Genomic DNA, 27477 nt, shown 5'->3' on the forward strand with positions numbered 1-27477 from the left:
CTCTCTCTCTCTCTCTCTCTCTCTCTCTCTCTCTCTCTCTCTGTTTTTTTTTTTTTTTTTTTTTTTGACATTTTCTCTGACAGAATACTATTTGAGGATCTGGAACTTTAAACCTCACCAGAGAATTTGGAAACAGCATGGAGTACTCCCAAGTCAGCCTTGCTCAATGGCTTTCCATCTCTTGAGACCATTTGAGTTGAGAGCCAACTAGAATCCCAAAGACCCGGGGTAACCTGAGTGCGGCAAGCCAATGTTCCATGTTGCCCCATGGCAGGCAACACTGATTTAGATGGGCAAGTTGAGTTTCAAAAAACCTTGAGCAATTATTGATGGTGCCCCCATGACATACTCAGAAGTGCTTTAATTTGTAAGAAAAAAAAAAGTGATCAAAAATGCATTGGCAATCACCTGTTACTGATTCCTGTGCCTAGGATACACTAGAAATCTCTCCGCTCACTTTTCTAACAGATGGTACAAAGTTTTCGCAGTCCGAGTGTGTGTTGCCTCCCTCCTCCACATTCTACATTGTCACATCTTTCCTACCCTTTGTCACAGCCAGCAAGCTGCCCCACCTGGATGAGCCGATTCTAACCTCTATCTCCCATATACGAACCCGTTGGGTTCTTTCCGTGAATGACAGGGTTAAATAAACTGACACCCCCCACATATTTCATCAGTGAGTCAATCAAAAGACTGAAATGTTTAACTATTTTTCAGTTAGTCCAGGAAACATGAAGCAGCATATTTTCACATGAACCATTGTTTAGGGAGGAGGGAAATGTGTTTTTAATTTTGTCTTAAAGGAAATCTGCATGCCCCACGGACTGGGCGAATACCGAGGGATTTAGTCGGTAGAACAGTGTTACACCTGCAGAGAACACATATTTCCTGCCTCTCCCGGAAACTGTGCTGATGGTTCAGATATAAAATACATCTTGCTTTCCCTATTGGACCTTGAGGAGATGTCTCTTGTTGGTCATTACTTCACAGAAAGGGAAGTACAAGCTTCCCTTTAACCATTGTTACCTGTTTCGGTAATTAAAAACCAGGCGTTTTTAATTTTGACAATATCTAAATATATTTTGGCCGACTGCATCTCAACAGTAATTCAAAAGTTTAAATTCTGCAGCTTCGTGAAGTATGCAAACCTTTACAGAGCCCATAATAGCATTATATTGTAGCCAGTCCTTGACAGACTCAATGCTAGCTATCTGTGTCTAGAAATGATTCTGAGTCATGTGTGGTGCACATGTCAAACACAATTACACTTCTCATTTGCTGTGAACACTGAAAGATGCTGAGCCCGAATAGTGAAGAAGCAGGTGATGGGAGGCAAACAAACAAAAATTTAAAAAGTCTAATAAAAATCTTTGTCCCTGACTGGGCTAAGCTGCACACACCCCTGCTCCAGCTCCCCCCGCCCCGACACACACACACATTCAATTCTTTGTACACAGTGCTGCCAAGTATTCATACATGGCACGCTCATGTATGGATTTATACATTCATGCATTCATCCAGGGTCAGGCGTTCCCTGAGTAGCTGAATCATAGCCCCATCTCCAAGGGTATGGGATTTAGGGGAGGATATGCACACAGGCCATTGTAAGATCGTGTAACTAAAAGACAGACAACAGTCAAGCCCAGAGCACAGAGTTCTTGGCGGTCTTCAAAGTCAAGTGTATGTTTGCACAGAAAGGGTTCCCACCAAGAGCATCCAGGGAGGTGAAGTTGACTGGTGCCAGCAGCAGCTTAGTGTAGCCAGAACCACATGTAAAACCACAAGCCAGTTAGGCATGGCCTTCTTCACCCAATCAGAGTATTTGTATCTTTATAGGCATTGGTGACCCACAAAGGGGCTTCGGGGCCACAGAGTCAGCTGGGGGTATATGCCCTTTCAAGGGCTGGCTACAGCCTCCTGGTGTTAATTGTGTGGATATGAGGAAGAGAAGAATGGGGGGGGGGCTCTAGCACTTCTTACAGCATGGCTCAAGAGCACTTACTCCTCCAGCGGTCCTGTGAACTACATATTGTTGTTACTATCAACAGCACACTCTTTTTTGCAAAAAGAAAACACGGATTGCTCAGAACACTAACAGAAAAGTAAAAGAGTCAGGATTAGAACCCAAACAGAGAATGCAAAAGCCTGGGCTCTTAACCACTGTTATCCCACATCCCTCTGTAACAAACCATACTCCAGGGAAACACAGGTGTTAAGAAACAGCTCCTCTCTGTTGGAGATGGCAGCCTCAGGATGAACAAACATATGTTTTTGATGTGGCCTACGTTAGGAGTAATAGGAATATCTTCACTGTCGGACCTGACTCCACATCCTGGTAGGTTGGTAGGAAAGAAGAAAAACTGATGTAGAAACATATGCACATTCCCAAACACACACATTCCCAGGGAGGCACAGGACGCTATTTTGCAAGGACCAGAGATGAGCACAAACTTCTGGGGAATCTCAGTGCGTGGGCATAGAATCAAAGGCGTTGACTGGAAAGCTTTAGAGTGCCGTGGATCACCCAGGTTCACGAAAGCACCTCGGGTGGGGCTCGTCCCGCTGGATGTGAAGGGCGGGGTAAACCGGAGAGAACAAGGAAGCAGGTCCCAACTAGTACAAAACAACCATTCTGAAGGTTCTCCGTTTGCCTCTTTGGTCTGTATACACATACGTGCCACGGAGCCATACATTGTGGAAACAGGAAGCGATTGAGAATAACCTTAGTTAGACGCTGGTGGGAGAAAGGTCTATTGAGTTCTGCAGGGAGTTTCTCTGAGACTTCCTTTCTACGCATTACGTAGTTGTTCTAAAAAACAAATGCCAGAAACAAAAAACAGACGTAACCAGTGCATTTTACGAGCCGCATTAATCTGTGAGAATAACTGAAGTGTCCGTTAGTCGTGCCTCGCGATGCGTACACCTTACTGTCCCTTCCCTAGGTTGCGAGCAGTAGAACGTGGCTGAGGTGTGCATATCGGGAAGAATCAAGGAAAGGGCATTGGATTTGTTAGAATCATCGCTGATTGCTTTTATTAATTCAACAACCTCCTTTCTAGTTTGTTCCTCGAAAAGCCAGGCTTTTTGTCTGTTTAATTTGTTGTTTTGCTTTTTTGGAAAGGGTATCATTAAAACAAACAAACAAAAAACAGTTTACAACCAATCCCCCAAATTATTTTTTGATAAACCCCTTCTATTTCTGTAGTTAAATAGATCTGAGAATAAATTGTTCCCATACAACATACTCAAGATATACTTAGGAAGACCAGCTCCCCAGCAGACCCAGAGTCCTTGGAGTTCCAGAATATACCCCATGGACACACGCAGGGCTCCGGCACCCCGCAGCAGCAGCTTCAGGTGCCCGTGCTTCTTGAGATGCTCTAGCTGTTCCGTTCTCACCGTTGTGGCGCTGGAAAGCTTTCCGGGCATGGTTTCACTCTTTGCTAAGAGGACAGTGCTCTCCTCTCGTTCCTTTGGAGGAGGGTGGCTATCCCTCTCCCTTTCCCTCATTTCAAGTCCAGCAGGGCAAGGCAATGGTCCTCACTTCTATCCCTGCCCTAAACCTGCAGGTGAACCCCAGAATCAAGCACCAACTGAATCAGTCACCAGAAAATAGAGGCTCAATAGAATCGAATCGACACTCTGAATGATTCAGTCCTGTTTAATGAAACCACAGTTGGATCACATTATCACCTAGCTTCCTTCGTGCCTTTTATTGACTACAGTTCAAAACCTTGTACAAAAACAAAAAGCTGAAAGAGTGATAGAAATAGCCAAGCTATCAGTGTACTATGAGAAGGAAAACATGTTCTATATGTACATATACACACAGTTTGTCTGTATTTGAAATACTTGTGTGTGTATTAAAATACATATTTTTTAATGTTAATTTGATTTTTTTAAAACTCCGATATTAGAGGAACACAATATAATAGGTCCTACTTGGGCCTTCTAATGTTGACCTCCTGGGCTGCCACAGATCAGCTCTAAGCTCCAGGGTGTCCCAAGCACATTCTCAGGATGCCACTGGCTGCTGCTGGGCTTCCCCACTTCTTCCTCTTTTGCTTGATCTCTCTGATGATGAGCATGCAGAGCTGGAGGCTTTTTTTGCTGAGAGGATCCGAATTGTCATTTACTATTCCAATAGCAGAGACGGTTTCTTTCACCGCAGGGCTGGTCTCTTATAGATCACAGATCTCTTCTTCAAGGAAAAGGTAAAAAACGAAACCAGAGCAGAGAGAATGTAGAATTCTGGGGGTCAGATATCAGGACTTCTTTTCTGGTGTCTGTGCCATGTGAGATGAAAGGCCGGCTTTTTGCTCAGAGATGCGACCTGTTCTTGTCTCCTGTAATGGCAGACAGATTTACTAGAATATGTCTAAGAGTCACCAACTTGACTTCCAATAGGAGGCTCGGCAACAGAATGAGTGTAAAATATCTGCAATACCATTCAGTTAAAAATATATAGGAAGAGGAAGTGGCATCCTCAGGAAGAGCGTTGGGGTGTAATGAGAATGTTAGGTGTGTAACCAGGTTTCAAACATCCAGGCCAGAAGCACAGTCTTAGCACACATGTTTTGTCAGAGCCTGGAGTAGACAAGTGGAGAGGTCTTCCACCTCATAAATGACACCCATTATGATGACCCTATTAATATCCGTGTTTAACCCAAAGTCAAAGTAACTTTGACAGATTACAGGTAGCCTATAGAAACTAATGACTACTACAAAGCACAATTGTGTGAAAGGAATCGAAATAAGGTATATATAATGGGAATTATATATTAACTAAACATGAAAAATAGACAAGTAACAAGGAAAGAGGGCTGTTTTCAAGAGAACATGTGGTGTGGAAAGGCAATATGCCATTAGAATAGTGGGCTAGATTCCACAGCCCTCAAGAACCATGACCTCTTTTAAGAATAACAAGTGTAAACATGCCCTCACTGCATTCACACACAAAATACCTTAGCAACGGGAGATACATAGTAAGTCTGTCAGTTGCTACCGAACACTAAGCATCCCCATAATCAGATGATGTTCTAAAGCAAGCGTGATTTGATATCCCAAAGGGAATGTCACCTTCAAGATTCTTTACCTTGCCATCCTACAGACTGCTTGGTCTTGAAAGGGGGTGGGGACTGGAGAGACCCTTGAGAAGACCAAGATGCTGGTAATCAGGACTGAAGAGAAATTCCCAGGGGAGGGACCGTTTTGGTTTGCATGATAATTTGGGAAAGACCTTGCTTATTGTCAGACTCCTGGGAGATTTATTACTCCCAGGAGTAATAAATAATATGGGACACATATTATTCAGACAGAGTCTTCATTGAAGGAAAGAGAAGCCTTCCATGATTCACTTCAAAAGAAAGCAGAAAATACTTTCAAGTCATAACCGGGGTTAATCCCAGGAATAATCCCAGCAATGTGTCTCAAGAAGCGGCTTTCCTGATGGCTGCATGTTTATTTCTTTGTGTCTACTACTTCTCAGATCCTCTACAGTTATAATTTTGTGTGTGTGACAGCCCCTACACACAGCCAAGCATAGAAGTATATGAACACCTTCCTCTATTTCAGCCGCGGACCTGGTTTGCTTGGGTAAAGATTGGATGTGGCTTCACTTTAATCAGCAATGGAGAATGCAAGTGGTAAACATCCAGAAGCAGCACACTGGAAAATGCGAGCATTGTAGGGAATAAAAGGTCACAACGAAGCATTATCTGTGAGGCGAGCCTGCCCTCCACGCCCTCCTACACAGCACATACTCACAGCGCTGGCTGCGTGTATAAACCCCATTGTGGTAGAACCTTGAGATGTAGCCCCATGAGAAGGTGTGGCTTCCACAGAGAGGCTCTTCATCCAGCCTCAAGCCATCTGCAGAGCGTTTTAAAGCACTGCACACTGAGATGTAGAAAATATGATGTAATTGGTCTATGGCAGGGCCCAAGCTCCATGGAGTCCTTCTTTGTAGCTCCTACATGCAGCTGATAGACAGTCAGAATTAAATTGACTTTGATTTAAACCACTGGAATTTATCAATAAAAAAACACATGTCAGAGTAAGATTTTTTACAACCACCAAGACAGTAAGGTGTTACTTCTCTCACTGCTTATTAATAGTGAACAGGGGTGTCTTAGCAATTTACCAGAATATAATATTTTCTGCTGTAGCAACTACATGAGATAAACTTTCCATGCAGAGTGAAGCTGAGGGTACTTGGAAAATCCAGCTGCCTCCTGTCTACTTGATTATCTTTGTCTATTCTTCCTCAAGAGGACAGCCTATTGTTCAGAGCACCAAAATGTCACCTTCAGTCCTTCTTCTTACCTGCAGTAAAGCTAACAACTCACGTTGGTTTTTCTCCTAAAAATGCTATAAAATTCCTGCAGTGCCCATAGTTATGGGCAACTTCAGAGAATCCACACCAGGCAGATGTCACTGAGTTCTCTGGTGCCTCACAGAGAAGAGAACCCAAGTCACCGACTGACATTTACTGATGCCAGTCACCCCTCAGAGAAGAAGGGAAAACTGAGTCTGAAAGTAAATTTTGATTCTAGTTCTCTCTTGGACACATATCTCCAATGTTACTTTGGCCCTTGGAAAAGTCCTATCCACCTTTTGTGTCTATAATAAGACAACCCCTAAGTCACTTTCATTTCTAAGGACTCATCGTTCAAGTAGGCTAACGTTCATGCAACAATAGAAACCCAGAAATATACTGACAAAGAGAATGGTGGATGACTTCTCATCAACAAAGCGTGTGTGTAGGAGTTTGTGTGACGGTTGGTTGTTGAGACAGAGTAAATCAGTAACTATGCCTGTCCTGGGACCATCTTTGCAGACAAGCTCAGCCTTGAGTTCACAGTTATCCACCTGCCTCTACCTCCAAAGTACTAGGATCAAAAGCTTGTGCCACCATGCCCAGTTAATCGTCAATAGTATCTTTATTATGAATTTCCTGAATTTTTTCAAATGGCTTCTTTGCTCTTAATACTGCAGCTACAGTAATTAATGAAATCATCTTGGAAAGACTGAAGTCGCTGGCAGCCTGCTGAACCCACATGTTCCGCAATGCACACTTAGTGCATTCTGGAGATGATCTGGAGCTGGCGTTCACTTCACAGATCTGGACTCTGTACTTTGCGGTCTTCTTTTTTATTGTCTCCAAACTGGTCGCTTTTGTGTTCCAAGATGAACCAGAAGTCAGTTCCAAAGTTGGCTACAAACCTTCAAGATTTCTTTTTCCTTTTTGCAGAAAAGCCATAATTGAAGCCTTGGTTAGAGCTATGGTCTAATAAAGACCTAGCTAAATAGCAGATTCCTATGAAGCCAGCAGTTGTCAGACTCACCTAGTTAGTGTGGCCCTGTTTCTGGAGTTCCTTTAAGCCCTATCTGTGAGCAATGGATCCAATGACTAGCAGGCAAAAAGGCAGAGTTCCTTTGAGTCATATTTTCCCGTCGGGGAATATAAAGTCTGTTTCTCTCCAACTGGCATAAAGTTTAGCATTTAAGGGACCACGTGATTTTAACCCCATCACTTAGCACCCCAGCTGTGTGGCTCTGAAGATAAACATGAAGTCACTTGAGTTCTCAGCCACCTGAGTACTCCTAGGGGACCCACTGGCTCTGATGAGCAAAGCTACATTACAACCCGTACGGTGGAACCTGAATTTGCATAATACACAAAACTAAATTAAGCCATCTTCTTTGCCATTAGTCAGCTCCTGTGCATGCTTTCACCAAAATTACACCTGGGTTGAAAAAGAAATAACTAGATCGGTGAATTCAGTTTCTAATCCATGAGCCAGATAATAACATATTCAGAACTCTGTTTCTTCAAGGGGATATAATGAAGACAATGATTTCTCTTGGAAGGAGGAGGAGCTACAACTTTCAAATGCCCAGTGTAGTGGTTTGGATGAGAAATGTCCCATAGGCTCATATATTCGAATATTTGCTTCCAATCGTGGAGAAATTAAGTAGTGTGTCCTCGTTGATGGAGACAGTCACTGGGAGTGGGCCTCAAGCTCTCAAAAGCCCATTTCAGATTCAGTCTCACTGTCTCTCTCTGTCTTCTACCTCTGGACCAGGATGTAAGCTCAGCTGATGCTCTATCACCATGCCTATCCGCCTGCCCCTGTGCTCTTCCCACATCCATGATGGTCATGAAGTAACCCTTGAAGCCATAAGCAAGTCCCCAGTTAAATGCTTTCTCTTATAAGCTGTCTTGACATGGTGTCTTTTCACATCAATGGAAGAGGAACCAATACAGCAACTTTCACTAATTCTTTCATATATTTAACAAATATTGATTTATGAGCCACTATACTTCAGAAACTTAGAGTCTGCTAACAGAAACCACACATAACACAAGAGGGGGGGAGAGAGTGAAAGAGAGAAAGAGAAAGAGGGAGAGAGAGAGAGAGAGAGAGAGAGAGAGAGAGAGAGAGAGAGAGAGAGAAAAGCATACCATTAAATAGGAGTGATGAAGTAATAAATAACCTGGGTGGAAAACAAAGGTTCAAGTGAGAAACCAGTGTATGGCTAGAAGGAAATCTTTGATGCAGGATGAGACATAGAGAAGCAACCAGGTGGAGAGAGGTGGGCGAAGCAAGCCAAGCACATCCCACATCGCACAGCCAGTGAGAGGCTCCCCAGCAGGAATGGACTTGGGCGTGTCCCTGGGTCTGGGTCTGGGCACGGAACAAAGCTTCCTTGACTCCTAGAAATTCTAGAAGCTAGTGATCTGGAATCAGAAGGGATAACGGCTCCCTCTCTTACCTAAAAGCACGTGTGTATATCCTGAAGGACATTACCCCTCCCAGGCAATGGGTCCTAAGTGAGCATGCAATGTCAAGGTTCGTGTCTAATTATACTGTCCCCTTTTCAATGACCTATAGCCAGCCTTGGGACCTTGACCTGGCCCTGTTTCCTCATTTCCTCATTTCATTTATTCTATCCTCAAAAAACAAATTCTTCCCAAACGTTAGCTGGATAAATAAATGGCCCCACCAGGTCATGGCCGTGCAAAGCAAACATCCCTGCAATAAACAGAGGGATTCCAGGCTACAGATCCTCCTAAACTTAAGGTAGCGCCTTATTGCAGCATATCATCCTTTCCTAGGGCAGGATTCTCAACCAGGGGCAATCTTTTCTCCCATCCAAGGGGACATGTCTGGAGACAGCGTTACTTGTCACAATTTGGAGGATGTCACTGGCATCTAGTGAGTAGACTTCAGGGACACAGATAATCATTCTGCAGTGCACCCCCACAATGAGGGTTTATATAAACCTAAATATCAACCTGTCAATCATGTCCACGTGGAAAATCCCGCTGTGAAGGTCAGGGGCTGTGTCTGGTAGTCACTGCACGTCAAGCGTCAGTTGAGCACAATGGGCTGTGATTCTCCTGGCAAGGACACGCGTGTGAATCCTTTCCCCGTTTTGTGAAGTAGCGTCCAGGCTTGCAGGGATCTACTTGATTCGTTTTCTATTTGTTTAATAAACAGACTAAAGGCACTGGAGGGGAAAAGATGCCAGCTATGAGATAAAATGGCCGCTGTTTGCAGTGCTCCTTCAACTGAGCTGGACTGTAGGCGGCAGGGACTGTTACCAGGAAGTGCACTGTGACAACTGCAAAAGGAGCTCGTTACTGCTTCAAAAGCTGTGACTCAAACAAACACATTTAGAGACTAAAGACGAGCCTGCAAATGGCAAAGGCATTTCTGCTTGTTCTATCTTGAACGAAATACAAAGAGCTTTTATATATATATATATTATGGTCATCATTCACATCTTCCCCATGGCGTACCCAGAAGCCTAAAGAATAACAAACGCCAAACCATAAACACAGAATTTGGTGAGCAAGCCAGACCTCTGGGTGAGGCCTCTAATTGTGTGTTTGCACAAAATGAGGTTTCCATACATTTAGTGACGCAGGCCTTTTCCACTGGAGACACTCTGGATGGCTACAGGGATTCCTCCTTCTCTGGCGTGGCAAATAGAAGTGCGCCTGGACAGTCACCCCGCTCTGTCCACTAACGCGCAGTCACCAGCTTCCTATCTCTGGCCCTTTCCTGGTCTATTTTTACATAGGCTGTCTGTTCTCTGTCACCTGTTTGGTGACACTCAGCATCAACAAGTGGCACCAAACAGACCCCAGAAGTCTGTGGAGAATAAAATGAACCAGGAGGTGCGAGGCCTGCTGTGTAGAGAGACATCTGCAGCTAGAACAGTTCATGATAAGAAAATGTGAAGCTGTATCAACAAAGCATCCTGGACTCCCTAGGAAGACTCCTGGCCAACTGGCCTCAATTACATGCGGCTTTTGGTTCCCACCTGGGGTCACCCTATAAAAGGGTGCACACCCTAAACGAAGAGGCATGGAGACACTCAGGAATCCCTAAACCCTGGCATTGAAAATGAAGACTTCCATGCATTTCCTAGGCGTTCCCACCACCAAACAGTTACAAGCTGGTTGACTTAAAGCAACAGACATTGTGTCCCGGACTGAAGGCAAGGGGTCCGAAGTCAAGGCATCAGGAAGGCCATGCTGCCTGTGAAACCCCTGCTAGATCTATGTCTTTTCCTTGTTTCTGGGGGTTTGTTGAGCATTCTCAGCAGACATCAGACGGCAGCTGCTCAGCACAATTCCCGGCCTCCATCAACACTTGCCATCTCCCCATGGTTACTGGAAACCGGGGTTTTGACTTAGCTTGGAATGGGGACGTAATTCAATGCATGGCAAGATGTAAGCATGGCAAAGTATAAACTAGGAGTGTTCGCCTGTGCTATCAGGCCAGGGATAGTCAGTCTACAGTGTAGAAATCTATTGTGGATCCCAGAGAACATCGTACCCTCCTGGCCAAGACAACTGGACCAGTGCTCCTGGTATACCTGGCTATAACTTGAACATTTTCAGTGTTAACCCTTAAAACATCCCTGTGGAGCTAACACTACCACATTTGCATGATCTAAGTAAAAAAAAAAAAAAAAAAAACAAGGCAAGGAGCGGATGAGCCATTTCTGTCATATGATGCTGCCCTGAAGGAGGTGAATCCAGCCTTCATGCTGTTGGCCTGGACCATCTATTCCATTTCAAAAACAATACACTCGGGGCTGGAGAGATGGCTCAGTGGTTAAGGGCACTGACTGCTCTTCCAGAGGTCCTGAGTTCAATTCCCAGCAACCACATGGTGGCTCACAACCATCTGTAATAAGATCTGACGCCCTCCTCTGGCGTGTGGGCATATATGGAGGCAGAATGTTGTATACATAATAAATAAATAAATCTTTAAAAAAAATAAACCAATACACTCACATACGATTGCATTAATTCAAGTCTCCATTTTGAGGCTTTGAGAGCCTCTCTACTGGCAGCTTTGTTTTTCTTCCCCAGACATCCTGCATTAAAGTCATGATAGGAGGGAAAGACGCCCTGGTACCATAGACAGACTACTGATTCTGATTCAAGACCCAGAAACTTGTGTTTTTCCAGTATCTACTGCAAATTTTGAAGTCTTTTAGTGTTTGAGAAACTGTCATCGGGAATAAGGGAAAAATAAAATGCTAAGGTAAAACAAAGAGACAACAGAACGAAATGACAGGAGACAAGACAAGGGAACCCAGAGGTTCTAGCTTGGGAAGAGCGAGATTGCTGAGAACTGGACCTGAGGGAGAGAGTTCAAGGCCAAGCTAGCGCCCAGGCTTCTCACTGCAGACCTTTTCCTGTCCTGTAATCCACACTCCAAACTCCCCCCTTGCTCATGGTTGTCAGTTCGCATTGACACTCTGGTTATGGTCGCGTCCTTCTCCCTTGCTCCCCAGCAGACAGTCCTGGAACTAATGAAAGACAAAGTTACTTCACATCTTCCACGGAAAGCAGCAGGCCTTCAAACCAAGAACAGGCAGCAGTGTTCCTACCCCAGGATTTACAACCCTCTGGAGTTATGGGTGGGTCACCATGGGGTTCATGTGATCGTAGGTGTTTATAACATAATCCAGACCCTCCGCCTTCAGTACCGACGGCAAGAACGCCTCAGCCCCTTGCCCAGTGGTGTCGGTTTTGCCCAGCCAAGTCTGCCTCTGAGAAAACACATGGGAATCAGGGCAAAGTCGCTGTGCTCTGGTAACATTTAATTGTGTTCTTTCTCATCCTCGTCCATACCCACATGCTCACACAATATTATTCCGTCAGCTTCAAAGGCCTCGCAACATGTTGAAAATTTGTGTGGGAACAGAGAAGGGAGTTGGGACACACCCTCTCTGAGTGTGACTAGATTTGGTGTGCACATTAGAATTTTAGAAATATGTATCTAATTTTGAAAAAAGCATAGGATTTGTTTTTATTGAACGTAGAGTGATGGAAATACATCAGGATTTCTACTAAATGGGGTTTTTTTTTTAATAATAATCATGGTAATTTCTTCTAACCAATAACCAATATTTGTAGATAGAAATTAGAAAAAGGTTTTCTGAGGGTGTTTCCATTCATTTGCCCATTAGAGTTCAGATGTTATTCAGCATATAAGGACCCTGGAGAAGGAAGCAAGCCAGGGCTGTAAGGCCCAGAGGATACAGCATCGATGCATCAGGGCTGTCATGAACTGCAAGAAGCCATGGCAGGCTCTAGTAGGGTTTAGCAATGAGAATAGACAAGAAGTCTTGTTTGAAGTGACAGCCCTGGGGGTGGGAGAAATGGTTCAGTGGTTAGGAGAAGGAAAAGTTTTCTTCTGAGGATACAAGTTTAGTTCCCAACATCATTCTCAGATGTCTTACGGTCACTTGTTTGACTCTAGGGCGTGCCACACCCTTTTCTAGACTCTGCAGATGCTTACACCCACGACCCACAAACAGACAGATGCAAACGCAAATGATTTTGAAGAAAATTAAAAATAAAACGGAGGCCCAGATCCAGGATTGTTGTCTTAGCACTGAGAAGGCTGAGGCATGGATCTTCAGTTCAAGACCAGCCTGAGCTATAGAAGAAGATTCTTTCTGAAATCAGAAAAGTGCCAAGCCCAGATCCCACCCCAGAGAGTCTGAGGAGAGTGTTAGCATTTTAACACTTTTTTTTCCTAGAAAGACCCTCTTGCCGTGTTTCTCACACTTAGAACTTCTGAAAACCAAGAACAATAACTATTACTTTGTGGAGTACTCGATTTAGAAGTCTAGATTTGGTTGTCTGGGTGTGTCTTCTAGATCAAAATGGCTCTTAGTCTGTGGAGCACATCTGGTGTTCTGGCAGGGTTCTCTAGAAGAATAGAACCAATGGAAAGCAAGTGTCATATAAAAGGATTTATTAGACCAGCTTATACTGTAGGGGTTGGGTAGTCAGACAACAACCACCTCACACCAGACAAGTTGAGATTCCAGTAGCTTCTTACTGCAGAACACTGGTGTCTCAGTAGACCCAAACAGGTGCTAACAGCCAGAGAGATTCCTGGAGAGCTGTTTGTGTCCAGTTCATAGTGAAAGGCCAGAGAAATTAGAACTGGAGCAAATGCAAGCAGACAATATTGCTTTTCCCTTCAGACCTCTTCAGGTATCAACCACCATTGGAAGGTACCACCCAAATTGAGGCAGTTGATCCTCTCTGGATATGTCCTCACAGACATGCCCTGATGTGGGTTGGATCGTAAATGCTGGGTTGATTTTAAGTCCTGTTAAGGTAAAAATTAAGACCAACAATCACATTTGGTTATAAGCTCAAGCCATTTGAGACATATGGTGGACAGTCTTATACAAACACTGTAAATGGTCTAATTATTTTTCTAAGATAATGTGGGTTATAGAAAGTTTAAGATGCTGGATTTTGTTATCACATACTTATGGATTTTTGTCTCAGGACCAAATTCTAAGAAATTAGGCATATATCAACTGTACATGTTTTTATGTAAATATGGAAGTTAAATTGTCTAATGCGAAAGACATGAAATGATAATGTAAGAGTGACTTGTTAGCAAATTGGATTCATTGCCTACACGTTCATAGCCAATTATCCTCCAATTTAGTAATGTAGAGCAAAAGACACCATCACTTTACCCTTTCTGTGCAGTAGGAATGAAAGTGAGCCTTTCTAAATGGTGGTGCAGGGTCTCTCGCAAGGTGCAATGCAGCTGTCAATATCAGATCCTCCCACGGAAAAGGTGATGGAGGTACCATATCCAGACTTCTCCACACGATTGATGGCTAATCTGTTCCTTCCAAGCTACTGGACTGAGGACTTCAATGTCTCAATAGTTGGTAGCCAGGGACTGCCTTTACTTTTTGCCACGCCTTCCTCTTCTAAGGGAATCCAATCATGGTGGCTAGCTTCCAGCAAAGCAAGCCAGAGAGCAAGAAAGGCACACAGTCAGATGTTACGGGGTTTTGTAAACTCATCTTCAAAATGACACCCTTCCCTTTTGAAGGACAATCATGACTTCTGGCCACCAACTCAAGCAGAGGGCATTGAAAGAACGTGACTAGCTGGAAAGGGATCCTTGAGAGCCATTTTCAATACTATTATATTTAAATTTCATTTTTATAGATGGATAACACATTGCACTGCTCCGTTCCTAGTTAATTTGTCATTCTGATATTACTGTAAAGTAAACACTTCCTGAATTAGTTTTGGCTGCATTCGGTGGGAATGTCTAGCAATGTGGGAAGGTTGAAGCCAGACACGGAACATATTTCTAAAAGTGTATGCAGTATGCCTACCAACAGAGATGTGTGTTATGGGAATGAAACCTAGAGCTATGGCTTAAAATAATGGTATGTACACAGCGCATAGGAACAGTCATGAGGTCAGCACTGCTGGTGTTGATTCCACAGCTGATCAATGGCTAAAAGAGCATCATTTCCATCCCCTTCTTCTTTACTCATTCCTGTCACTTCATGGTCATATGATGGCATCAACTTTTGTAAATAGCACATACTATCTACGCAGGATGAAAAGGATCTCCCCATGAGGTCCTGTCTTTTTTTATTAAAAAAATATATAAAGTTTTTTTCTGGGGGCTGGAAATATGGCTCAGCAGTTGAGAGTGCTCACTGCTCTCACAAAGGACCAGAGTTAGATTCCTGACACCCACGTTGGGTAGCTCGAAACTGCCTGCGAAGTCAGGTTCAAGGAATCTGATGTCCTGTCCTGCGTCTGTGTACATGTGCACATACTAACACACACACACACACACACACACACACACACACACACACACAAATGAATAAAAAGTAAATAAAATCTGTCTTGAAATTTCCACCCAACAGACTAACTTACATCTTATTAGTCAGAATCGAGTCACATGTATATTCTCAATAAGCCACAAACCACTCACCAAGAAGACTAGCCTGATTATCCCAGATATAAACTAATTATGACATAACTCTGAGATCAGGAGACCCTTCCAGTTACCTAAGTGGTTGAGACTCGGTTGGGGCAGCAGTGTGACTGTGTTGGACAGACAACAGATGGGTCTTCAGCAAACATCTTGGTAGCTGCTTTGTAATATGTCCTACAAATATATTTAATCATGTTAATAATGTTCTAATAGATATTTTTTATATTCTAACAAAATCAGAGTTTCCACTAACAGTACTAAAACATATATTTCCCACTACCAAATGTGAAAACATTGTTATGCATAAACTCACAAAGGTACTTCAATTTTCCTTGACTACTTTTTTTCAGAAAAAAAAAAGATCCATATTTTGAGACAGAAAAAAAAAACTTGACCCTGTTTCTTTAATGCTGTGTGTACACGTAAACTGCCTTTAAAGACACATCTAACAGGATGGGATCTGCTGAGATTTATTGCATTAGTCAAACATTATCAAAACATAACAAGACAGATTGCTTTTCCTGACATCCGTTGCTAGATTTTGTTATGTTTCAGAAACAGCAAAAGCTATGCAAAGGTATTCTAGCATCATTTATAAAAATCTAGTAATATAAACTGTTGACTCCCGGGAAAGCATCCATTGAGACACAGAAATCTTGCTGAAGCACATCCCAATCTTTGATGTGTAGGTCTACATAACAACTTTTACCAAAATGGCAATGTGTTCCTTAGGTTACAGAACAGAAAACCAATTCCTTGGTGGCATAACTGAGCTTCATTTGAGGGATTTCACTCTAAAAACCACAGGGTTGCTTATACCACTTAGGTTTGTGATCTTGTCTAATCTTTTAAGAAAAGCCAATTTCAGCCGGGCGGTAGTGGCGCACGCCTTTAATCCCAGCACTCGGGAGGCAGAGGCAGGCGGATCTTTGTGAGTTCGAGACCAGCCTGGTCTATAAGAGCTAGTTCCAGGACAGGCTCCAAAACCACAGAGAAACCCTGTCTCGAAAAACCAAAAAAAAAAAAAAAAAAAAAAAAAAAGAAAGAAAAGCCAATTTCTAACTCCTATGCCATTCCAAATCGGAGTGAACAGATGAAGTATTACTCTGGGTGAGGCCAGCAATGACGAACAGAACATGGTTCACTAACAGTCACCTAGTCAATGGCAGGGCACAATTCCACACCAACAATGGACAGGGACAAATGGGAGAAGCCCCTTTGGAAACAGGACTCAAGAGTGGCCATTTTGATGGACAGTTACTCAGTCTGATGCTTTATGCAAAGAGTGTGTGCCCAGGAAACTGGCAGAAAAAGGCACCATCACTTGTCTAACAAATGGACCCGTGGGGCCTCTGCAGATCAAGACAATGTTTAAATGCAAGTACAAGGCCAGAAGTCGTTCTTGTTGGTCACAGAGCACAACCACCAGACTGACTGGGAACAAATGGTGATGTCAGGCAGAAGCCAGGCGTGTTCCTGAGACTGAGTTCCAATCCTGTGTCTATCTTTTGATGAGTAGATAGCCTTGCTCTAGTCAAGACAGTGGTGGCCATTGATTCCTGTGTTTTAAACGGGACTTCAGTTCAAGAATCCTTTGATTTAAACTTCTATGAATTTTAAAACTTAAATTCCTATGGAAATGTTTTAGTTTCTATGAATCTGCTCAATAACTGTGCTTTAGGTGGTGGGGAAGTTTGCCCTGCTGCTGACTAGATGGTCGTTCACTTAGTAGAACTATGTTCACCTCCGTGCACTTTGAATGCAAGTCAGAACATACACTGAAGATAGTTGTCCATTCCTCACGGCTAAGCAGTTAAAAGCGCTGGCTGTGCTATCAGGGGCATCAGAATTTAGACTCCAACACCCCCCACGATGCAGATATGCACATCAAGCTGAGTAGATGTGCACACACACACACACACACACTTTCTAAAAAAGTAAAAGTGTCCATTTCCAGTTTTTTTAATTCTGGCTGAAGTATGAAAACGTCCTGAGCACTGTAATAAGAAGACATCTCTCTAAAACCTATGCAGAAATACTTCCAAGCCATAGTTTTAGATGGCAGGGAGAGATGTGTGGGTGCCTAGACACGGAATAGGTACGTGAAAAGGGGGAGATGTGGGGGGCCTCTGGCTGTTGGTTCACCTGGGAATGGTAAAATTCCCGTTATAATGTCAGCTTTTCTACAAACTCACTTGAAACCAGGGTACTGTCTGCCTCGTTTTAATCACTCTGTGCCTCAGTTTCCATTTCTACCAATTATATTGACAGTCCCTGGCTGAGTTCCCAGAATTGCAAGAGCATACTGTTCAGAGCAATATAAATATGCTCAGTTCACACGACTCAAAATATCCCTGTTAGCAGATGTCCCGACTTAAAGCGGTAGTGTTAGCAAGAATCTTTCTTTCAGCAACCACAGTGTGAGCACTTCTGGGTGCCCGTCTACCCTCATAAAAATCAAGCACCAAGACTGGTGTAAGAGTTTGATTCCCAACAGTGCAGAAGCAGGAGGAGTCTAGACCTGAAATGTGACACATTCCGGCTGTGCTCGCTAACATCTGGGGGACCTGGAGCAATTTATTAACTCCCTTCAGTGACCTCATCTCCAAAAAGAAGTAAGAACGGGCATCTCAGAGGTTTGCAGGAAGGCGATCACAAACACAGTTTAGTCCTGTTGAGCCAGGGGTAGGCGCTGAATTCACGTCTTTCAGGGGCTGTGGCAATCCTACTTGCTTCTCTAGTAAAACCCTAATCAGCAGGTGGAGGAGCTTGCCAGTGCTGTAGCTTAGAGAGCACTCACCACATCACAGGGCTTTGTACTGACAGGATACACTTGTCAGAGCAGTTGGCTGTTGCTGTAGATTGGGGGTAAAGAGGAGGAAGCATCCCTCTGGCTTTTGGCTTCATCAGCCTGCCTCGCTTCTGCCCCCAGCTACACTGAATTTGGCTACACTGTTTCATCCTTTTAAGTCACCATAAATTCTTAAGACAAGATAGCACCGTAACTATATTCATGTAATTTGTCCAGCAAACCTTCATGAAATTCTCTGAGGTGTTTAAATATTGTGCTCACTTCCTGTTTTCAGAAGGCCCTGAGAAAGTTTCAAAAGTAGCTAACATGAGAAAAAGAATCTCCAATGCGCTTGCTGAAAAAGTACTTAGATGTGCAGTTAAGGAAGCTGTTATCAGGAAGTTTTACATATAAACATACATACCTAGACATCTTCCCTAACAGAATATACTTTGCTAATATAGGCCAAATACATATATTCACATATATGTAGACATCCAGGCATGCACACATGTTCCACTGGTCCTGAGGTCATGCTAGGGAAAGATTCAGTATGGCAAGCCTCTCAAGCTATCAACGTTCCTTTTCATTACTGTGAAATACTCTTCATTTTCAAAAAGTATATTTTTTTGTAAAGTTGCTCAGTATTCACCAAAACCTCAGCTTCTTTCAGAATATATGTGAGCCCCAAACCAACCTCCGATTCACCTGGTGATTCATTTGTATTTCTGGGAGAACAGGGTAACAGCAATAGGTCTCTTCCCTGTGTGCACGCCCAGGGGATTTGTAAACCGCCATTGCTTGGACTTTCATCCCAGACTTAAATGTTCCTGAAAATGTTGCAATTTTGACATCTTCAGTTTCACTTACAAAATAATGGCATCTTTAAAAAAAACAGAAAAAGGAATATATTTTAGCTGAATCAAAGAAAAATCATCATTTCCTATTTTTATTGCTTTGACAGAATTTATTATCATAACCTGGAAAATAGCTAATTATAAATAAGTATTATATTATAATTATGAATAAATATATATCATCATTGAAGTCTTAATCTAATTTTCCTAATATTCCCCGTGTGGGGGGTGTGTGTATGTGCATGTAAGTGTGTGTGTGTGTGTGTGTGTGTGTGTGTGTGTGTGTGTGTGTGTGTGCGCGCGCGCAGAGGACATATCAGGTGTTTCCTCTCCAAAGCCCCCCATCATTTTCTATAAAAGACAAAGTCTCTCACTGGTCTGGAACTTCGCAATTAGACTAGGCTGGCCTACTGAGCCTTGTCTGTTGTTTTTGCTTGTTGTTTTTTAAGAGGGTTCTGGGGGCTAAACTCATGTCCTGGTTCTGTAACTGAGCTATTTTCCTGTCTTCTTACAAAATGTGAAAAAACGCAAGTGAACGCTACCTCCGAGTCTAGTTCTAAATGTGCCGAGAAAAAAATGCAGCGGCTACTTACAAAATTATAGCCAAACTAGTTTTTTTTTGCATATTATACTATTAGGACACTGGGCAGCAGAGCAAAAGACAGAATGTTCTGGAAAATAAACTTTAAAACTGGTAAGCGTCATGTCCTTTTTCCAAAAGACATTTTGGTGTGCTAAATCAAAGGTGGCTCTTTGGCACTGAGCAGCAGCCAGAAAGAACCCAAGTTCTAGCCTTGACGTTGAGCTCTGGTGATTGCAGAAACTGCCATCAGTTTGCGTGAATTTCAAACCACACCAGAGTTCTTCACGTGGCAGCAACGAGGAAGCCGTAGCCCTAGAACTCGCTGGCTTTCCTGATGATAATTTGTTTTTAATCCCGTGCTTCATTTAGTTTATATAAACTCTAAGAATTAGCTACGTAGGTGAACAGGTACCTGGAAGTGGGTGCTATTGGAGAGGGATGCATTTGCTCCAGCATCCCCCTCTGTCTTTAGAAAGTCATCAGGTGTCTCTCCTGTTGCAAAGTGACAGGAACCTACTGCTCCAGGTAGCTTTGAAACCCAAGATGACCAAGCTCCAGAAGCATTTGGTGACTGAAGTGCTATGTGACTGCATACTTGGTTGATTGCTTCCCAAGAGCAGTTTCTAAAGTAGTCATGATTCCTGGCCCATGGGTATTTATCTTGATTGTTACCAAAACTATATTCTCATCTTCTCGAATTCTAAAGTAAGCTTCTCTCCTGCTAGCTTAAAATGTTTTTCTTCATAAGTTTTTCCTTGTTCTAATGCCTCCTGTGCTCTCCCCAACTGTCAGAGCAGGCGTTCAAAGGTCATCCTTTGCTCCTCTCTTTGAAGTAACCAAATCTTCCGATAATATCCAGAAATTGTTTTCTCTTTTCTCTTGTTTCTTTCCCGTCCACCATTTTCCTCCTTCTTTCCCCCCTACTTCTTTTTTCCTTTCATTTTCTTCTTAGGACCCCTCTCCCATCTTGACTGTGCCATCTTCACTTGGGCTGTGCCACAGTTTCCCTGCTGGTCTCTTTCCCCCTTTTGTCCAGCATACACATTTACACACACACACACACACACACACACACACACACACACTACACTCATGCACACACTCACACACATATACACACATACATACTTACATACATTGTCAAGTTCATCTCAAGAAACTCTATGTGGTTGTGGCCACACTTCCCAGCTCTAGCATCTTCAATTGACTCTCAACTGTATGGAAAACAACGTTTTGGCCTCATCCTCTTCCTGACCATGTCACTCCAGTCTCCTCTGCCTGTGACACGCCCAGTCCTCAGTCTTGCTTGTTCCGGAGGCTTGACTCCCTACATTTCCAGCCTCCTTCATTTTATTTCCCCGTCACACTCATTTCCAAAGCTCTGCTAAAGCCTCACCTCCCATTTTAATGCCTCAGCTCACCCATGACCGAATTTCCTGACATGACTCTGCTAATCCTGTTTGGAAAGTCATTAATGGATTTTAAGATAGCTAGTCCTCAAGGCTGCATCATTGTTTTAAATGCAATAAAATTATGTCACATTCCTTACATCTTACTGTGTTTTGTGTGTCCCTTGCCATTTCTGAGTTTTACTTTAAAGTAAGAAGTTAAAACGTCCTCATTTGTTCCAAAAGCAATAGGTTCTCAACCATTGACACAGCAGAGAAACACTTAGGGACCATGTGAAAATGCCTTTGGGCTCCACCCTAGAACAGTCAGATCTGAGAAGAACCCACATAGTCATGTTCTCAGTGGGTTCCCAGGAGACAGATGTTGTTGGTGGCTGACAATTGTCTGGCACACGGCTTGCAAACAGATCTAAGAGATTTGCATAAATCTCAAGCAGTGTCTCCTTTTCCTTCCGTTTACGCTCACGGTCTGCAATTTCTCTCCTTCAGATCGACTTCGAGGATGTGATTGCAGAGCCCGAAGGGACGCACAGTTTCGACGGCATCTGGAAGGCCAGCTTCACCACCTTCACTGTGACAAAATATTGGTTTTACCGCTTGTTGTCCACCGTCTTAGGCATCCCGATGGCACTCATCTGGGGCATTTACTTCGCCATTCTCTCTTTCCTGCACATCTGGGCCGTTGTACCGTGCATCAAGAGCTTCCTGATTGAGATTCAGTGCATCGGCCGTCTTTATTCCATCTATGTCCACACCTTCTGCGATCCACTCTTTGAGGCTATCGGCAAGATACTCAGCAATATCCGTATCAACATGCAGAAAGAAATATGAGTGACATTTCAGTGATGGAAGTATTCCCGACTCTTTTTTTTTCCTTATTATCTCTTTGGTGCCAATTTCGAGTTTCAAGTTGCTATCCCAGCAGCCATTTAGGAGTGGTTTGTCCTGGTCCAGAACAAAGAAGCCATTTGCTCCGTTTTTCATATGTACTTTTGTCTCTTTTGAGCTACTGCATCTATTTTTGACAGTCTGAAATGTTAAAAAAAAAAAACCATTCCTACCCTCTCTTCTGTTCGTGGATCATTGCTCTATTGGTTAAAATACAAGCATATCATTGAAAGATAACCTGAGAAAAATAGGAAGAACAGGGGGTAGGGATGGAAAAAGGACCAACAACCTTAGCTGTCTATTCTAAAATGATGATGTCCTAGAAAGGGAAGAATTCCAGCCTAAGGCCTCATGTTTAGGGACGTGGGTGCAGGCTTTAAACAGATACTTCCCAGCCATCTGAGGAGTTAGTTGCTGTCACTCTTAACAATCACAACCTAGCAGGATCTAGTAATCGCTGTCAAATTGGAGACCAAAATCGTCATGCTCATGATATCATTAATGTCTTATTCATCTTGACATTTTAACCTGTTATTTTGTGTGCCTGAATATTTGTTATACCTATAATAAGGACCTGGGTGCCTTCTAATTTTTCATGTTTTCTTTTCTAATAGGGTCTAACTCATCCACTTTCGCTATGCCAGCAGCTTTCCTAAAAACAAAACAGAAAATCTCGCTACTTCTCTATCCTTGTGTCTGACTCTGAGATACAGAACCTGTTGAAACTGATCTCTGTACTTGGTCGTGTAGCATCTTTCTCTACGACAAGCCTGGTCAACATCAATGCGGATTTAGAACAGACAAACAGGGATGAGCTCTCTCTTGGGCTGGCAGGAGCGGAAGCCAACTTTCCCTGACTCTCAGTCACTGACTGAGGTCAGCACGTCTAGTCAGCCTCACTTAGCTTCAAGAGCAATCACACTTTCCTGCGTCTAAGCCGATCTGTCGCTGGGGTGGTGTAGTTGCTCGGTACTGTGCTCCGTTCTCAGCTGATCAGTGGGCCTCCAGGGAGGGCTGGCGGGAAGCAGACTGCTGACGCTGTTGCAATCATGACCCCCTCTCCTACACTAGCCCTTGCAATAGTCTGTAATGCTGTGACACTTGACCCCTCCCCCTGCCAGGAGCCTTTGGACTGATCCAAACATCACTTTGCTCAGAGAGAGGATGGGGGAGGGGCGGCGATAAAAGCTTGAGGTAATGTTCTTGCTGGAATAAGTTCTAGTTCTTCTGAACCCAAACTGAGGAATTTCACCTGTGTACCTAAGTCCTCCAGAAAGCTGCCTACCTGAGACACCCCAAAGCTTTTTATTCCCCACCCACCTTACAGCTCAGCCCCTGGGTATATTTTTTTTTTAAATCCCAGGTAGGCTTTTACTTTCGTTTTTATACATTTATTGGAGTTCTGCCTAACTGTTGTTTCCTTCCTCAGTTTTGCCACACTTTAACTACCAACCTGCTGCCTACTTTGATTGCTTGCATTTAAAACAGACACTGGCATGGACACAGTTTGACTTTTAAGCTGTGTGCATAACTGAAAATGTACTATCCTGCATACTTGTTTAAATGCAAAGATATTCTTTATCTTTATATAAAGAGAATCACTTGGGAAATGACTATGAGATTCAGTCTGTAAACTGTGTGCCCCAAGACATGTCTGTTCTTCCTAGATGCTCAGTCTCATGTAAGTCCATGGCTGGTTCAAAAGGTTACTGAACTTTTATACGCTTTCTGATATATTTTACACTTTTTTATGCTGCATGTCCTATAAAGATTTCAAATCTGCACAATAAAAATGTTTAACAGTTAAACAGGTATGTCTGTGTCTCTGTGTATGTTTGTATGTAGTAAGCGTGTGTATAATGTGCATTTGCATGCTTGTATTGTGTTGGGGGTGGCAAACATCTCAAATATTAAAAATTAATTTAAGTGAAATATTTCTAGTAAAAGTCATTGCTACTCATGGATTACTTCAAATAACTTAGTTAAAATTCATAACTAAAAACAAAGGTATTTTTAGCAATTTACACAATGATTTATTATCAATTAACTGGAATTCCAATAACCTTACATGAAGGATATCCATAATGTTGTTTGATTCCATCTAAATTTTGATTTGGACTTCTGCGTTAATGTTTTCCAAAGAAACAAACCCACAGAACAGAGTTATGATAAATATGGAGACTGAAATAGAAACCAAGATAAGAATAGAGAATAAGAGATTTATCAGGAGGACTTGGCTTCATGATTTTGGATACTGGTTAGTTCTAGAAGGTGAGTCAGGATGCTGGGGATCCAACTAAAGCCATATGAGTCCAAGACTCCAGAAAAACTAATATTCCACTTTTCCAATAATAACAGTGGGAGGAACTAATGTACCAGTTGGAAGGAGCCGAACAGAAGGACCTGTTTCTTTCTTGAAGGAAGATCACTCTCTCAAGATTTTTATACCTTCCGCTGACTGAATGATGTCTGCCCACACGAGTGAAGGAAGCTTGCAGTATTGAATCTAGCAATTGAAATATAATATGATTCAAACCACTCTTGAAGGAACCATAGCATAATGATTAACCATAAATCTGGACAACCCAATATCCAGTCAATTTAATGAATCGAAATTAATCAGCAAAGCTCCCAAATTTAATTTTAAAAAATCTTTAAATTTTTTTTTGACTAAGAAAATTTTCTGAACATCACAGGGTTCTTCTCTTTGATGAGAAAGCATTGGTTAGCAGGCAATTCTGCATGGACTATGAATTTACCCATCAATTTATTTCTACTAGACACACCCTAACTATTACCACATGACCCCAGCAGAAGTGGGACCTTCCATTTAAAGGAGAATGAGTGAAGTGTCCTTGGACAGGAATAAATTATCCTTCTGTTTTGTAATGTGAGTGTCTGACTGCCTATATATGAACAAAATCACACTGCAGCTCGGTTCATCCACATACATGAAACAGGTTCATCACTGTATACATAAGCATCCACATGGTTTTGGAAGACTTTGACTCCATATTGCCAATAAACAGCTTCATATATAACACATTCATATAGTTCCACCTACATAAAATGCATGTCAACCCAGGGCACTAGGGATCAGTCTGAACAGACCACTTATAGATTCCCTGACATGAGTACTGGTTTTTCAATACTTTGTCTTTCAAACTTTCCACATTTTGAACAGATAGGATGTGACGAAAGACACCCTTACTATAAAAAATGGGCAAAGCTACAAAAGCTAAGATCTGCTTTATGAATACATTAATGTATTAAATTTCTCTATATCAAAAATATACAAAATAAACGGCAAAGAGAACCAAAAATCATGTGCTTTATATATATAAAATACATAGCATTATAATATACTTGAAATATAAATTCAATATCATTTCTTAAATTAAGATAATGACTGTGGTAATAAAAGGCATAAATAATTTAAACACACATGATAATAATAATAAAATAAAAAATTCTAGGCAAATTAAGTTATTTGTGGGATTTGCTGCTAATTTTGCATTTAAAAATGGAAAGGAGACATTTGATTAAAATATTTCATTATTTCTGATTCCCATCAGACACTTAACATTGTAGATACAAAATATTTAAAACTAGTTGAGTTTGTAGAACTGTCCCCATTTTACAGTAAAACTTACAGAGTGTACTGAGTCTCTGGTCCCCATAAGTAATGTACTGTAGCATCCTCCACCCTGGTGTATTCACTACCAAACCTCTGTTCCTCTGCACCTCCTCCTGCTCTGTGTGGTTTCAGAGCCCTAAGGTTTCCTGACTCCTGGAGCTGGCAGAAGCTCTCCGTCTGCTTTGAATACAGTGATAAACAGTTCATCAGGTGAGGGTGGTTCTGGAAGACTGTTAAATCGTTACGTCACTGTGGTTAAAACTGCGGTAATCCCTACAAACCAAGTCTACGCATTTGAATTGAATTCACCTACACACTTCTAACAGCCTTCTACAGTGTTGTATCGTATCCTTCCAGTTATAGCTATCAGGAAACTCTCTGAAGAGCCAAACAATTCACCCAAATTCACAGAGCTGGCAACTTAACAAAGTCACGATTATGAACACATGGAGTCTGGCTCCTGGATCTGCTCACTGAACAGTGACATGAATACACACAGCAACAGATAATGATGAAAAAGAAAGCAAGGAGGGTGTATGCTAAGACCCAGTGGAGGTCAGCCTTCCAGGCTACAGTTAAAGTTCAAATTAAAATACCTCGTGTTTAGATATGAAAGTGAAACCACCCTCATGAGTTTATCAAAATCCTTTCTAAGGGCTTAAAAATAAGAGGGCTCAGGAGGTGGAGCCTAAGTCTCATCATAAGGGCTTAAAGATAAGGTTTTACCAGTTACCTTGGGGTTTTTTGTTTGTTTATTTCTTTGGTTTTTTTTTTTTTTTTTTTTTTAACCTGTAAATGAGGACTGAACCCAGGACTTTACACTTGCTAGGCAAATACTATACCACTGAGCTAAATCACTCCTTTAATCCCAGCACTTGAGAAACAAAGTCAGGCAGATCTCTGAGTTCAAGCCGGCCTAGTCTACAGAGAGAGTTTTAGGACGACCAGGGTTACACTGAGAAACCTTGTCTTGGGGGAAAAAAAGGTTTTTAAAACCTAAAAATAGTACATGATGCTATATACTTTGCCATACAATTCAGTGATCTTTAGGGTCCTTGGGAACAAAGATGACCCTTAACTGTCTGCTTTAATGTCACTACATTCTTTCCAGACTGTCCTTATCATATTTTTCTCACTGCAAAACCTCCCTTGAACTCAGAGCTTCCTCTTACCTAGTGGTTCTCAACCTGTGGGTTGTGGCTTCTTTGGCAAACTTCTGTTTCCAAGAATTACATTACAATTCACAGCACTAACAGAGTCACAGTTATGAAGTAACACCAAAAATAACTTTAGGGTTGGGGGTCACCACAACATGAGGAACTGTGTTAAAGGGTCGAGGCATCAGGAAGGTGATTGAGAGCCCACTACAGCCATTAACTATCGTATCTATTTTATTTTACAGTTAAATTTCTCAAAGAAATCCAAATACCATTAAATTGCCCTCAGTAACACTACAGTTATGCTAAAAAAAAACTATTTAAAATTTTTTGTTGTTGTTGCTTACTTCAGGTACCATCATCATCAGTGTAGGGTTGTCTTTGACTTAATGTTTCTTATTTTGTTGCTGATTTATCATTAATACCTAAGAAATTATCACCAAACCAAAGACTGACATGGTGGCTATATTTTAAATGCATTTCATGTCAACTATCAAATATTGAAGATCGTACTTATTTAGAAACGTGATGTTTTGTCCTTCATGGGGGGGGGTGGTCCTAGGCCCTAGTGCTCAGGAGGCTCAGACAGGAAGATCTGGCATGCAGGACCAACCTGGAATGTGAAGTGAGGCTCACTCTCAACCATCCAAGTGTGGGGATAGCACATGGCAAAGGATGGCACGTGCAAAGAATAATACATGCAAAGGATAGCGCTCCGGAGGATGGCGCTGCAGAGGGTAGCGCTGCAGAGGATGGCGCTGCAGAGGATGGCGCTGCAGAGGATGGCGCTGCAGATAGCGCTGCAGAGGATGGCGCTGCAGAGGATGGCGCTGCA

The 27477-nt window shown here is 42.4% G+C and overlaps 1 protein-coding gene across 1 annotated transcript in view; it reads left to right on the plus strand.

The window, feature by feature from the left end:
- The window catches only part of Cav1 (caveolin 1), a 32551-nt gene extending 8895 nt beyond the window's left edge, over positions 1-23656 (plus strand). The window contains exon 3 of the mRNA XM_005363750.1: positions 21450-23656. Coding sequence (XP_005363807.1) covers positions 21450-21791 — 342 coding nt within the window. The 3' untranslated portion in view covers positions 21792-23656. The remainder of the gene's footprint in view (positions 1-21449) is intronic.
- The last annotated feature ends 3821 nt before the right edge of the window (positions 23657-27477 follow it).

Source organism: Microtus ochrogaster, linkage group LG10 (assembly GCF_000317375.1).
Source record: "Microtus ochrogaster isolate Prairie Vole_2 linkage group LG10, MicOch1.0, whole genome shotgun sequence".
NCBI lineage: Eukaryota > Metazoa > Chordata > Mammalia > Rodentia > Cricetidae > Microtus > Microtus ochrogaster.